Genomic DNA, 13,063 nt, shown 5'->3' with positions numbered 1-13,063 from the left:
TTACAGGAAACCTGTGCTGCTGCTACCTAGACATCAAGGTTGATGGTGGTAGATACCCCTGGTAAATACCCAGAGTAAAACCAGTTTGTCATTTTAAAATGGCCTGCTCTTTACTCTTTACAAAATGGCCTAAACCTCATTACACCGGAATGTCCGAAATGAGGCAGTGACGGTGTTACAGGCGTACACTCACAGTGACGGAAGCTCAAACAGCCGCGAGGTGTTCTCAGAACTGTAGGAAAACAGAAAAAAGCATACACATCGGCGCATCTCTTATCTGAGAAACAGCTTTAATAAGCGTAATAGTGTTATAGTGTTAGAGAGTGTGTTACCTCTCAGGCACCGAGTACAGCCGCAGACACACAGCCTGCTTCACTGAGCTCCCGATTACCTCCTGACCAAAAAGAAGACAAATAAATAAAATACATTTCAAATCGCTTTTAACATATTTGGATCTGTAAAAAACTATTTATTTATATATAAAATTGTTAGTAGATGCGCTTTACATTCTAAAGTGACCAATAACTTGTGATCGATATTTAATATGTAGATGGATTTCTTGTCGCTAAACTGTTTCTCGAGCGCGTTCTCTCAGCACCGCCTCTACGTGAACTAGGTGTATCACAACGCCACCGAGACCGAGGCGTGTCCGAAAAGTCACATAGAATACAGATTAACATGGCAGAGGTAGAGCTGCATCTTCCTAAAGACAGAACATTAAAACGACATCTGGTTTTATTTCATATTTCTCTCTTCTTCTTTTTTTTTGTAAAAAAAGTAAAAAAAAAGAGTAAAAAAGGCCATTTGTTAGAAGTCAGCAGGCACTTAAGTAAGTGAACTGCATATCCAATTTTTTTTTTACTATTGCATCAAATCACATTGTGTTAGAATATTTTGTCTTCATGCTCTATGTTGAGTTTGGCTTCACTAAAAATAAACATACATTTGCACAAAGCATCAATATTTGTCTATGCCCATGTTCATTAGAGTATTAAAAACTTATTAACCTAAAAGTATTAAATTTATGGTGCATTTGGGACAGATGAAAATGTGCGATTAAGTTGTGATTAATCATGAGATAACTCATGACAATCATGCGAATAATCACAATTACTTTATTTGACTGACAGCCCTAATACACACCATACATACATACATACATACATACATACATACATACATACATACATACATACATACATACATACATACATACATACATACATACATACATACATACATACATACATACATACATACATACATACATATATATATATATATATATATATATATATATATATAAATAACACTAACACACACACACACACAGTATATGTAAAAATAATACAAATAACCACCGAACACAGAGAATTAGTATTCAGTTCCAATGTGACAACAGCTGAGAAAAAAAAAGAATATAGATATATTTATATTTTGTACACTGTATCCCAAGGGAAATAGAAAATTGTATATAGGCATGAATAGGGGGAAAAGATTGCAAGTTTGGTGTGTGTGTGAGTAAAGTTCTTATGCTACAGCAATTTCCAGTCATAACGGTTCATTTCTAGCTGTCTGGAATCCAAAGAGCACTTATGCGTGCGTGCATGTGCGCGCACACACACACACACACACTCCCCTAAGCCAGCACTGCTTCAGAAGCAAACTTTAAAGAGAGGAATGAAAATGTGTTTTCAGGTTTTTTTTTTTTTCTTTTTCTTTTTTCTTCAACTGGGACGTGTAGAGAGCCGTGACTTTTTTATTTTTCTTTTTCTTTTTTTAAAGATTTTTTATGCAATTTAACATTCAGAAACCAAACCAAACATAGGAACTCTGAAGTTACGGCTGTGTTACCGATAGAGAGTCTGAGAAATATGCATTGTGTGTCCACAGGAGTAATAGACTTACAGCTGGTTTTTGCAGACAGAGGTCAATGGAGCCCTCCATCAACCTTTTCACAAAGTGCAGAGACTTTTGAGGGTAGGTGGGGAACAGCAGAGGACTTTCTGCAAAAAACAAACAAACAAAACTTATGCAGAAGTCAAAATGAAAAGCCTCAAACCCTAATCCTACAATATTCAAGCAGTCTAAAAATGCCATAGCGTACAGAAAAAAACTAAATAATAAACAGGAGAGAATCATCCAAACTCCAACCCTAACTGCCCAAAGATTATGTACATTTATATACTTATATATTTATTTTATCAAAGTGCAACCCATTTTTTTGGGAGGCCCTGTACATGCTCTCATGCAGCTATCCAAATAAAAAAAATGCAGATTAAAGTCAAAAGCTGCATATAAAAAGGTGCAATACTTATTTTTTTAATATGCAAGATTTATTTTTAAACGTCTTACGAGTTTTAATTACAGATAACCCGGAAAATAGAAGTAGACTGAACGGATTTGCCAAATAATCTGCACTGATAGTTGATTGCTGGAACTATCGGAAAAAAATCCATACCGATAGTTTTTCCGGGTTGCGTCTGTGCTGGAGTGGCTGGGAAGTTCTGCTAATATTATGCAGTATGAGTGCGGCCTCTAGAGGTGAATCACTGAATCCACATGGTGTTTGTTTAGACACGCAAGACCTGGTGATGTACCTCATTCACGATAGTTCAAAAAGATCTAAAGATGCATTAGTATATGTTGAATTTTACAAACAATACTTCTAAAGCTTTTATTAACTGATGATTCATCATTTACCAGCAAGTACGATTCAACCTAGCCAGCGATATCGGTCGACCTATAGTTATGACAATGTATTAACAATGTGGCCTTAGCAAAACATTTGGAAACTGGATTTCTAATCTGGAAAGCTAGTATGGGTACAGAGATCCTAGGTCTTTTATGTGTTTGGATAACAGCATAAAAGGTACATGGGTGCACATTAAAGTGGACACAGATTGTAGTTCATAATAAGAGAAGAGTCATTGCCTTTTAGCTGTGTGCTTTTTTGAACAAACGTCACCCAGTGATTGCCTTCCATATTTGGGGGAGACACTAAATCTTCATCTTCATCTTTCAGATACTGGGGGAAAAGGGGAGAGAGAAAAATAAAATAAAATAAAAGACCTCTGAGTGATCATTGGTGACAAAACATAATAATACGTTAAAAAATATAATACAGATTACATACAAGATTTAAGGGAATGCATTATAATATTTTCGCCATCATGACCATTTTCTCATGATCAACATAAAAACCCGTTTTCTCAAGAGGTACTTGTATCGCGAGAAAATCTCACGCCTTGTGTCTGAAATGGCTTTCCTAATTAAAGATACTAATTTAATAATTTTCCGCAGCAAATATGGACTTTATCTCTGCAGTTGAGAGAGAGAGAGTTTCCCAGAGAACCAGACAAAAATGGAAGATAAGGAAGACCTACTGTTAAGATTCTAGATTAACTATTTCTGTGTTATTGAAATGTTAACACTGAAAATGAATGTTTCATAGCATGTTTTATGATCACAAGGAAACAATGTTCATGTCGAGACAACAAAAAAATTAATTTGATATCAGGAGAAAACAACTTTTTCTTTATGTCGAGATCAGGAGAAAACAACTTTTGCTATGGTGAGAAAATTAAGTTGCGATGACAAGAAAACAAGAAAAAATTTATTTAAATTAAAATCTATGCCTTCATGGAGTTTCTGTATTAAATAAATGTGCATGTAATTCAAATCCTGCAATCCCATCTAGTACAAAGACAGTAAGAAGTTCCTTTTAGGACACATACCCATATACAGACACAGACTCGGCTGACTTGTCCTTACCTGCCCCACTCGCTCCACGTTGAAGTATTTTCCTTTGCGATCAAACAGCTCCTCATTCTGTCACGACAAAGAAGCCGAGCGGACAATGCAGTATGCTGTAAAGACTTGTACTAATGCTTAATGAAGTGCTTGCACAGTATTTACTCACGGCACTGAAATGCTCCGAAAGGAAATCGGCAACGAATGCCAGGTCCTTCTGGGTCATCTGGGTACACAGGAGTACAATTAGTAATCATTTAGTTTTACAATTAGTTAACTACAATTAGTTCTATGTAAAGTATGACAAGTTGCGGCGTTGGGGGTGGGTGGGATGGGGGATCTGCAAGGAGTAGATCTACAGGTAGATCTACAGGTAGTTCTTGACTTGACAGGATGCGTTGCGATGACGCCATCGTAACTTAAAAATATCGAGACATGGCCCAATCTAACAAGGAGTCTTTAAGAATAGTGATTAGTATAGGGTAGTGTACTGTTAATAATTGAACACATTACAGTACATAACTTAGCAAAACAGTCATTTACAGTACCGTAATGTATAAACTATACAGTATATACGAAAACCGGTTCGCAAGTGAGGGTCGGAGTTGGATGTGCTCCGTTTCAGTGTCAGGTGACGTCCAATAAAAAGACATGCCCCAACACCGAGACAACTGAATTCTGTGGACCGCTTGCGAGAGTAAGAATCTCACAAGGCAGGAGATCCATAATTATATGCTGCTACCATTGCCTGCTGAGCAAAACTACATATTTGTACAATTTTGTCATATTGCTATCGTCGTCGGAATGTCGAAAGAATCGGAAGTCAAACCATCGTAACTCGGGGACCAGCTGCAATTACTGTATGTATATCTTTTTTATACAATTGAGCAGGTTAGGGCCTTGCTCAAGGGCCCATTAGTGCCGGCTTGGTAAGAGCTGGAATTTGAACTCATGACCTTCCAGTCAGAAGTCCAACACCACTGAACTCTCACGTTCCAATGAAGCTGTTCCTCAGGGTTCTCACCTTATTTAGTTCTGCTGGGACGTGATCTTCAGACATGCGCAGCATTGCTTACCAAGAACAGGAAAAAACAAAACAAACAAACAAAAAAAACCCCACACGATTACATTGGTGATGACTTTTTTATGGTCTATTTGTAAGTATGAAAAATAAATAAATAAAACACATGCTCCAAAACAAGGCAGAGAGCTTCACGCTTACCGACGTAAAGCCATCGGAAAAACGCCTTAAAATTCTTCATACTTTTATCAATCACTCTGGAAAGAAAACGCACACACACATACAACGAAGAGCTCGATCATGAATGGCTTAGGACACGATTACAAGCGTGCTTTCCCGCACTGCATATCAGAGAGACATGTGCTGGCCATGTGCTGAGACTTACTGTAATAGTTCACTAGCCTTTAGTGTGAAGGAGCCCACTGCTGTGATGGCGTCTAGACACAAAAAGACACAGCACAGTACTAATGAGTCCCCGTTTTTCGATACTGTTTCAACGTGTTTTAATATGTTCCTACAAATAGATTATGATGACTTTTACCTTCTATAGCTGCAGGGTCCAGACCAAGAGGTTGAAACTTTTGCTTCCACAAAGCCATGCCTTTTACTTCGCTCAGATGGTACAGCAAAGCCTCTGAACCACTGACAGAAGGTGAGAAAGTCGCATGTTAATCTTTACGTTACTCTGCCCTGTAATATTAGTACAGATGTGATTGGCTGGCTTCAGACGTGACTTCTCCTGTTCCTTCAAGACGTTATACCTCTGTAAGTGACTGATAACCAGTTTCTGGATGCTTGAGTATGACGACTCGATGGATTGGCCCAACATCTTCAAGCCCTTTCCAATGGCAAAAAAGACAACAGTTGAGTTTCATTTTTTTATTGCATTGTGTGGAAGACACAAAAATATATATATAAATTAAACCATTAGGAATATTACATTCTCCAGACTTACTTTGACGGTCAGCTGATTCATGAGAAGAGCTTGCAATTCAGGGCTGGGAAAAAAAATAAAAAATAAATTTCAAAACGCACTTGAACTGAACGTGTCACTAAGTGCCCCCTGTTGGACAATTGAAGCTATAGCAGACTAATGTCTTTTCACTCTAAGAGCTCTGCATTTTTAACATTTAAATCTGCCGTGATTTGCACAGGTGTTGTAAAAACTGATTATAACAGATGCTGCCCAGAAGCCACCACCCTATCTCATCTCACATGCCCCAAAGACTCATGAAGCTCAGGACTAAAGACATGGTAACTTTTTTTGTGATCTTGTTAATCTAAACCAAAATCTAAGCAAAATGTAAAATTCCCTGACTTTCACTGACTAGCTACATTTTCAATTCCCTCATTGACCACATGCTACCTAACAAAGGCTACCTATGAAGAAAAAAAAATGAAAAAAGATTCACTATAACTAGCTAGCTAATGTTATAGCTACAAACCACTTTGTTCTGATGACCTGTGGGACTCAGTAAGCTTCAGGCACCACAAGATTTCAGCCAAACTCTTTGCTGGTGTTAAGCCGAGATGTTCTCCACCGTGTTTCACACTAATGTCATTGCTGGAGGTGCGAGCAGCTTTATTGGCTAACTGCTGTTCTCTTGGAGCTATCCGGGGAAGCTGTAGTAGAGCAGTGATGGGCACTTGGGACAAAGCTCCTGTCAGCTTTATACAGGAAGCATGCAGCAAGCAAGCATGTAGTTTTACTAATTTCACATTTAGCTTTTCTGTCGTCTACTTTTTAAGTCTTTGACGTGATAATTTTGTAGCCAAAGCTCTTGAAAAATGACATTTTCCTGGCATGTTTGCTTTAGTTGACTGGTACAGCCTGGTTTCCAAGCCTAATCCATAACAATAGGCAAAACGCAGGGACGACGCGATAAACAAAATACGGTATAGAAAAACTTTATTTTGATGAAACCTGAAATTCTGTCCGTTTCAAAACTAAAAATTAGATTTTTGATGAAAACTAACATTTAAAGTGACAAACAAAAATCCCTGATATTCCATGACTTGGACAAACAAAATATAAAAATTCCCTCACTTTTAATGTCTGGAATAGACCTTTCAAAACTCCATGATATTCCAGAAATTCCATGACCCGTGGAAACACTGTCTATCGACATCGAATTCATAAAAACTTAATTCAGCTAAGCGATTCACTGAGAGAAAAATTGGACTCAAGTTTGTATGAGGAAATAGTTGGGAAAAAGATCTAAAAGTAAGTAGAGTAAGTGTCTGTACCTGGCATGTCCCCATAGCAACAGCTCCAAGAACTCATCTTGAACCTGAGTACTCGTATTCTTTTCCTGCAAAACAGCAAGAAATATAGTTGTCATTTATTATTGAAACAAGCAGCATTAAGCATTAAAGCATTAAACAGCGTTATTGAACCTGGACAAATTTGGTCAGGCGGAGATCCATTTGCATGAGGATGTCTTCCCAGGCTTCACACATACAGGTGAGAGACAGACGCAGGTACTGCAAGAGGACAAAGAAGTCAATTTTACGATGCCAAGAGTGTGTAAAGGGAAGATTTTTCAATGACACCATATACCATTATATTTCCTAGTTTGTTGCATATAAACTAAAGAAACGTGCATGTTTTTCTTAAAAACAAAACAGAACACAAAAGACTAGGTGGACCCCATCTCGACCCCTTTTCCTGACATCTTACCAATATTAGACCCTACTGACTGCCTATTCACATATTTACTTAATTATTTATTTATCTTTTTTTAAAGTATATTTTTGTTCATTTTTTTATAATGGATTAAAAAAAAAGGAAGTGTGTTTATACTTTTAATGTATTTCTATAATTTACACCTGTTTTTTTTTGGGGGGGGGGTTTTATATAGTTTTTTCTATTAAACTTGAACAACAATGCCAAAGATATAAATTTTTTTAAATAATTAACAGCTGTAACAGCGCAGGTCACTGTGGCTACTCACTCCATACCAAAAATAAGATTTATTATTAATATATATAATATTTATCCAAGCAGGCATTTTTTCTTATTTGTTGCAACTGCTTTTGAAAATGTAAACATTTGCTGTTCACAAACATTAATAATGAACAGCATTAACAAAAAAAGACAAAATGTTTTGCATTTCTTCCCCCAAACCGTATAAAAATTAAACCGAACCGTGAGTTTTGTCTTCAGTTACACCAAAATAATAATACAAAAACACAGGAAGACAACATTGAGATCCGAACCTGTATTAGGGTGGAGATGTGTGTGAATTTGCGGGCCATCCTCGTCAGCTCTGGAAGACATGAGGACAGCAGTCCAGTGTCCATCTAAATGAAAGAAACAAGAACATCCTAATGCGAGCACTGGCCCAATGTTTAATCCCGATCATTATCTGTCACCCACATGCAAAACCTGCCTCAAAATATCTGATATCTACAGGACAATGCTCTGTTATCTACAGTATGCCACAGAAGTGAGTGCACGCCACTTCTCAAGGGACAATACTATAGAAATGAAGCTAAGATGACAAATGCTTTGCTGAGGAAGCTGAAGCTGAAGGTGATAAAGTTGCCAAGTATGTCTCCAGACCTAAACCCTATTGAGCACCTGTGGGGATCCTGAAGCAGAAGGTGGAGAAGTGCCATGTGTTCAACATCCAGCAGCTCAGTGATGTCCTTATGGAGGAGTAGAAGAGGATCCCAGCAACAACCTGTGCAGCTCTGGAGAATTTCATGCCCAGGAGGGTATAAGGTAGTGCTGGATGGTGCTCATACAAAATATTAACACCTTGGACACAGGTTTGACATGTTCACTCAGGGTGTACTCACTTTTGTTTGCAGATATTTAGACAATAATGGCTGTATGTTATTATTATTGAGTTCAGAGAACAGTAAATCTGTACTGCTGTAAAAGCTGCACATTGGCTACTCTAAAATATATACAAGTTTCATTTCTACAGTATTGCCCTTCAAGGAGATATAAAATGGTTGCTGAAATGTGAGGGGTGCACTCACTTTTGTGAGCTACTGTAAACTAAAAATAAACAGTAACAGACAGTAAAACAAAGCTGAAGGTTATCAAGACCTGGTCCCTGAGGTGTTTCATTCACCTGGATGTACTGAATCTCAGACTTCCTGTTCGAGGATCTTATTTCCGTTATGACTGAGAGAGATTTGAGGTCACTGGACAGACAGAGGCTGCGGCACGTACCGGTGATCTGAGAACGCCAAAGCACAGTTAGTTCTTTCTGACAAGGTGAAAAGCAATAAATACTGTACAAGTATAAAGACAGCAAGAAGCAGAGGAAAGAAAAGAGAAGTCGCACCCCTTTTAGCGTGGCGATCTTATACAGCCCATACGCATAAAGTTCCACAAAACCGGACGGCCCGCTTACGACTAGGATGTTGAACCTTGATGGAAGAAAAGAAAAGAAAAAAAAAACTTTTATAAAAATATTTCAGATCAGGGTATATATTGCTATTGCAGATTCAGGGTCACCAAAGCAGGAAAGAAATCCAAACAACTGACCTGACGTCCCCCAGCAGGTTAGTGACTTCATCAGACTTCTCTTCACTGCAAAATCAGATCAGATCATACATCACATGATGAAGACTGCAATCTGGTCTCCCCCAGATGTTAGACGAATCAGGCTCCTCCTATAGAAGCATCCAACCTTCAACTATTCGGGGGCGCCCCCTAGTGTAAACCGAAACTAATTCGTTTCAAAAGCTACCCATCAATGGGTAATACACTATATTGCCAAAAGTATTGGGTCACCTGACCTTTCCTTCTGTATGTGGTTCTTTTCCAAACTGTTACCACAAAGCTGGAGGCACATAATTGTACACGACGTCTTTAAAATAAAACTTTGCATTCACTTCACCTTGGAAACCCGTTGTTTCTGATTTCTCGCCAATATTTGTGCACTGAAATCTAATTAACTGCCTTACTTACAAAACAGGAGCCAAGTCAGCACATTGCGTCCACCCACCTGAAAATCTTCGATGACGTGCTGTAGCTGAAAACACAGAACGCAAAAACGCTTGAGAACGAGCGTTCAAAACAGAGCGCGTGCAAAGACAAATCGAGCAAAGCTCTGACCCTGACGTCCGAACTGACCTCTTGGGTAACGTTGGTAGCTTGGGCAGGAAACGGTTGGACTCGTCCTCCGACTCGTTAGCCGATGATGATGACGGCGAGCTTTTACAAAAAAAAATTAAGTTATTTGATGAAATCACTCAAATTCAAGATGTTGGCCTTTTCACCAGAAGGTTGTGAGTTTAAACCCTGCTACCACCTCAATTGCTCAGTTGTATGAATGAGAGAATTGGGAGTCACTCTGTATAAGGGTGCCTGCCAAATGCCGTACATATAAATGTAATAATAATTACAGATAAGACCCACTTGCTGTCACTCTGCACTTCCATCCAGTGCATACAGGACACTGGGCAGTCCACAGGAAACAGGTGGAGGATCTCAGCCTTCTCAGCATCACACAGGATGACCTGCTTGGTGTCGCCCACACTGAACGCCAAGACTGTCAACAACAACAACAACAGAGAAATATTACAGAATAGGGACGTGCATCTCCATGCATGGCCCTTTCACACACAGGCCTTTGTAGTGCAAAATAAATAAATAAATAAATAAATAAATAAATAAATAAATAAAAAGAAAAAAGATTAAAGAAAAACTAGACGTTCTTTTCCTGTTGTGTCAACAGGAAGTTACAGCTCTACCTCTGCCATGTTAAATCTGTATTCTATGTGACTCTCAGGACACGCCTCGGACTTCGTAGTGTTGCGAAGAGTCACGTTCACATAGAAACAGTTTGACGGCGAAATATCGATCTACATATTAAATATCGCTCACAAATTATAGGTCAATTAAAAAATAATAAAGGTAAAGTGCATCTACCAATGTTTACATATAAATAAAAAAATTTTTTCTTTTATCTGATGCACACTTTTACACACACACACACACACACACACACACACACACACACACACACACACACACACAAACACATTATATACACATGAATGTGAATTAACATTGCCACCGGGCTTCTCCCGTTAGGGGTCGTCACAGCGGATCATTCATATCCATGATCCGTACGTTCGATTTGGCACGTTTTTACGCTGGATGCCCTTCCTAACGCAACCGTCCCCATTTATCCGGGCTTGGGGCCGGCACTAAGAGTGGCTGGTGAGAGCGCCGCATCCTAACCACTAGACCAACATCTAAAGCTAATTTACGTCTTACAGCAGACACCAGTGTACTCCAGCGAGATAGACACTGCCCAAAAGGTCCTGGCTCTGGGAATCCAGATTTTTTATTTTTATTTATTTTTTTTCTTTCTTTTCGGCTTCTCCCGTTAGGGGTCGCCACAGCGGATCCTCCGCACGTTTGATTTGGCACATGTTTTTTACGCTGGATGCCCTTCCTAACGCAACCCTCCCCAATTTATCCGGGCTTGGGACCAGCACTGAGTGGCTGGGGATGGTTCCCTGACCGGGAATCGAACCCGGGTCGCAGCGGTGAGAGCGCTGCATCTTAACCACTAGACCACCAGGCTCTGGGAATCCAGATTACTGATCTGAAACTCTCAGAAACAGGAACAGAAAGTATCTGGGGCACAATAACAGCCTGTTCGGATTCAGAGTCGTTCCAGGGTCAAGTGCAAAATCTCTGCTGCATCAATCAATACTGCGAGCATTCATGGCATGAAATCGGATCAGAATTCATGTGTCAAAGTTGTCAATCAGATTCGGCCCCCCCACTGATGCTTAATACATATAATTTGAGTTCTATCTCCTGGGTAAAAAAAAAAAAAAAAGAGCTTACTTTTGCCATCAGGCCTCCAAGCCAAAGAAGTGATATCTTTTCCGGTGTTTTCGTTTGGCGCTAAACTCCAAACACGCTGGAAATTAGCAAGACGGTGGAGCAAAAGCTGAAATTAAAAAAATTCAAATTAACGGAGGTCAATTACACACAGTAAGATCGTCTTTCAATTCTTTACATTGCTGTGTCTTGTTTACAGGACTGGGAGCTGTAACAATGTAATACATCATTCATTTCCTTCTTAACACTAGCTGTTTATTTGAACCTGCTTCTGAGAAAACACACACGTCGTGATAAATGTTTATTGCAGATCACGACGTAAATTTTTTTTTATATAACCACCACAAGACTAAAACATTCATATTATGACTAGAGAATATTACATTTATTTATATACATATTTTTTATTTAAATGTTCATTTTCCCGATTTCTAACCCCCCCCACAAAAACTAAGCAAACAACGAAAGCTCTAGCTTTAGTGTGCTTCTTGACCTCCCATTGATAAACCACCCCAACCCACTGCCCCATCAACTCCAAGATGCCATGAAATAAATATCATTCACTCTCAGAATATAATATAATCTGCATGATCATGTGAATGTGCTTTTTGAAAATCCCAGGCCAGATTTATGACCTTAGTAATATAAGCTCCACTCTTCAGGAAGGATTTCCACTAGATGTTTTTGGCATGATTGAGTACTGATACTGGTACTGATGTGGATGAGGTCAGGTGAGGACACCTGGGGTGCAGTCAGTGTTCCAATTCATTCCAAAGGATTTCAGTAGGGTTTAAAGCCCTATAGCAGGAGATCTTCCACTGCAACCCACCTAAAGCAGATATTCATGGAGCTGGCTTTGTGCACAGGGGTATTGTCATGCTGGAACAGGTTTGGGTTTTCTAGTTCAAGTGAAGGGAAAATGTCATGCTACTGCATCCCAAAGACGTCCAGTACAATTGTGTGCCTCCAGATGTGTAGTAACAGTTTGGTGAAGAACCACGTATGGGGGTGTGTGTGTGTGTGTGTGTGTGTGTGTGTGTGTGTGTGTGTGTGTGTGTGTGTGTGTGTGTGTGTGCTGACCTCTCCGGTTGTGTTAGCCAGGGCTATGAGATCCCTCTTTGGAGACCAGGCCATGTAGAGGACAGGGTTGGGGAGCTGCTTCTCTCCCACCTGCCTGAAAGCTCGCATGCTGAAGGACTGTACACGGATCCAAACTTTAAGAAGGTCCTTTATAAAGCTATATGTAGCTCCTTGCTAGCTGCATTAATCGTCTTCAGCAGTTAAAGGAGCCTATAATGTCCCCGAACACTCACAGACCACCAACACGGACACATGATAGACTGATGAACTCCATCTGAACTGTTACTGTTGGATTTGTTTCCTCTGTTTGAAACGAGGACGCTTTTTAACCGGAGACTTCCGGGAAAACGGGTCGCACAGAAACACCGACCAATCAGAGCTCTACT

The 13,063-nt window shown here is 39.4% G+C and overlaps 1 protein-coding gene across 1 annotated transcript in view; it reads right to left on the bottom strand.

Annotated features, from left to right (window-relative positions):
• anapc4 (anaphase promoting complex subunit 4) overlaps window positions 1–13,063 on the bottom strand; it is a 16,811-nt gene extending 3,748 nt beyond the window's left edge. Inside the window, exons 1-23 of the mRNA XM_083563020.1 lie at window positions 12,678–13,063; window positions 11,601–11,706; window positions 10,155–10,287; window positions 9,870–9,950; window positions 9,742–9,768; window positions 9,279–9,323; window positions 9,076–9,160; window positions 8,860–8,967; window positions 7,994–8,077; window positions 7,172–7,258; window positions 7,022–7,086; window positions 5,730–5,772; window positions 5,536–5,612; window positions 5,316–5,416; window positions 5,160–5,211; window positions 4,976–5,031; window positions 4,778–4,824; window positions 3,923–3,979; window positions 3,775–3,831; window positions 2,935–3,028; window positions 1,909–2,006; window positions 333–394; window positions 194–232 (exon numbers count right to left, since the gene is read on the bottom strand). Of these exons, the coding sequence (XP_083419146.1) occupies window positions 194–232; window positions 333–394; window positions 1,909–2,006; window positions 2,935–3,028; window positions 3,775–3,831; window positions 3,923–3,979; window positions 4,778–4,824; window positions 4,976–5,031; window positions 5,160–5,211; window positions 5,316–5,416; window positions 5,536–5,612; window positions 5,730–5,772; window positions 7,022–7,086; window positions 7,172–7,258; window positions 7,994–8,077; window positions 8,860–8,967; window positions 9,076–9,160; window positions 9,279–9,323; window positions 9,742–9,768; window positions 9,870–9,950; window positions 10,155–10,287; window positions 11,601–11,706; window positions 12,678–12,785 (1,712 nt within the window). The 5' untranslated portion in view covers window positions 12,786–13,063. The remainder of the gene's footprint in view (window positions 1–193; window positions 233–332; window positions 395–1,908; window positions 2,007–2,934; window positions 3,029–3,774; window positions 3,832–3,922; window positions 3,980–4,777; window positions 4,825–4,975; window positions 5,032–5,159; window positions 5,212–5,315; window positions 5,417–5,535; window positions 5,613–5,729; window positions 5,773–7,021; window positions 7,087–7,171; window positions 7,259–7,993; window positions 8,078–8,859; window positions 8,968–9,075; window positions 9,161–9,278; window positions 9,324–9,741; window positions 9,769–9,869; window positions 9,951–10,154; window positions 10,288–11,600; window positions 11,707–12,677) is intronic.

This window comes from Silurus aristotelis (assembly GCF_946808225.1).
Source record: "Silurus aristotelis genome assembly, chromosome: 15".
In the NCBI taxonomy this organism is placed as follows: Eukaryota; Metazoa; Chordata; class Actinopteri; order Siluriformes; family Siluridae; genus Silurus; species Silurus aristotelis.
Note: the sequence above shows the minus strand (reverse complement) of the source record. Positions and strands in the feature narration are given on the sequence as shown.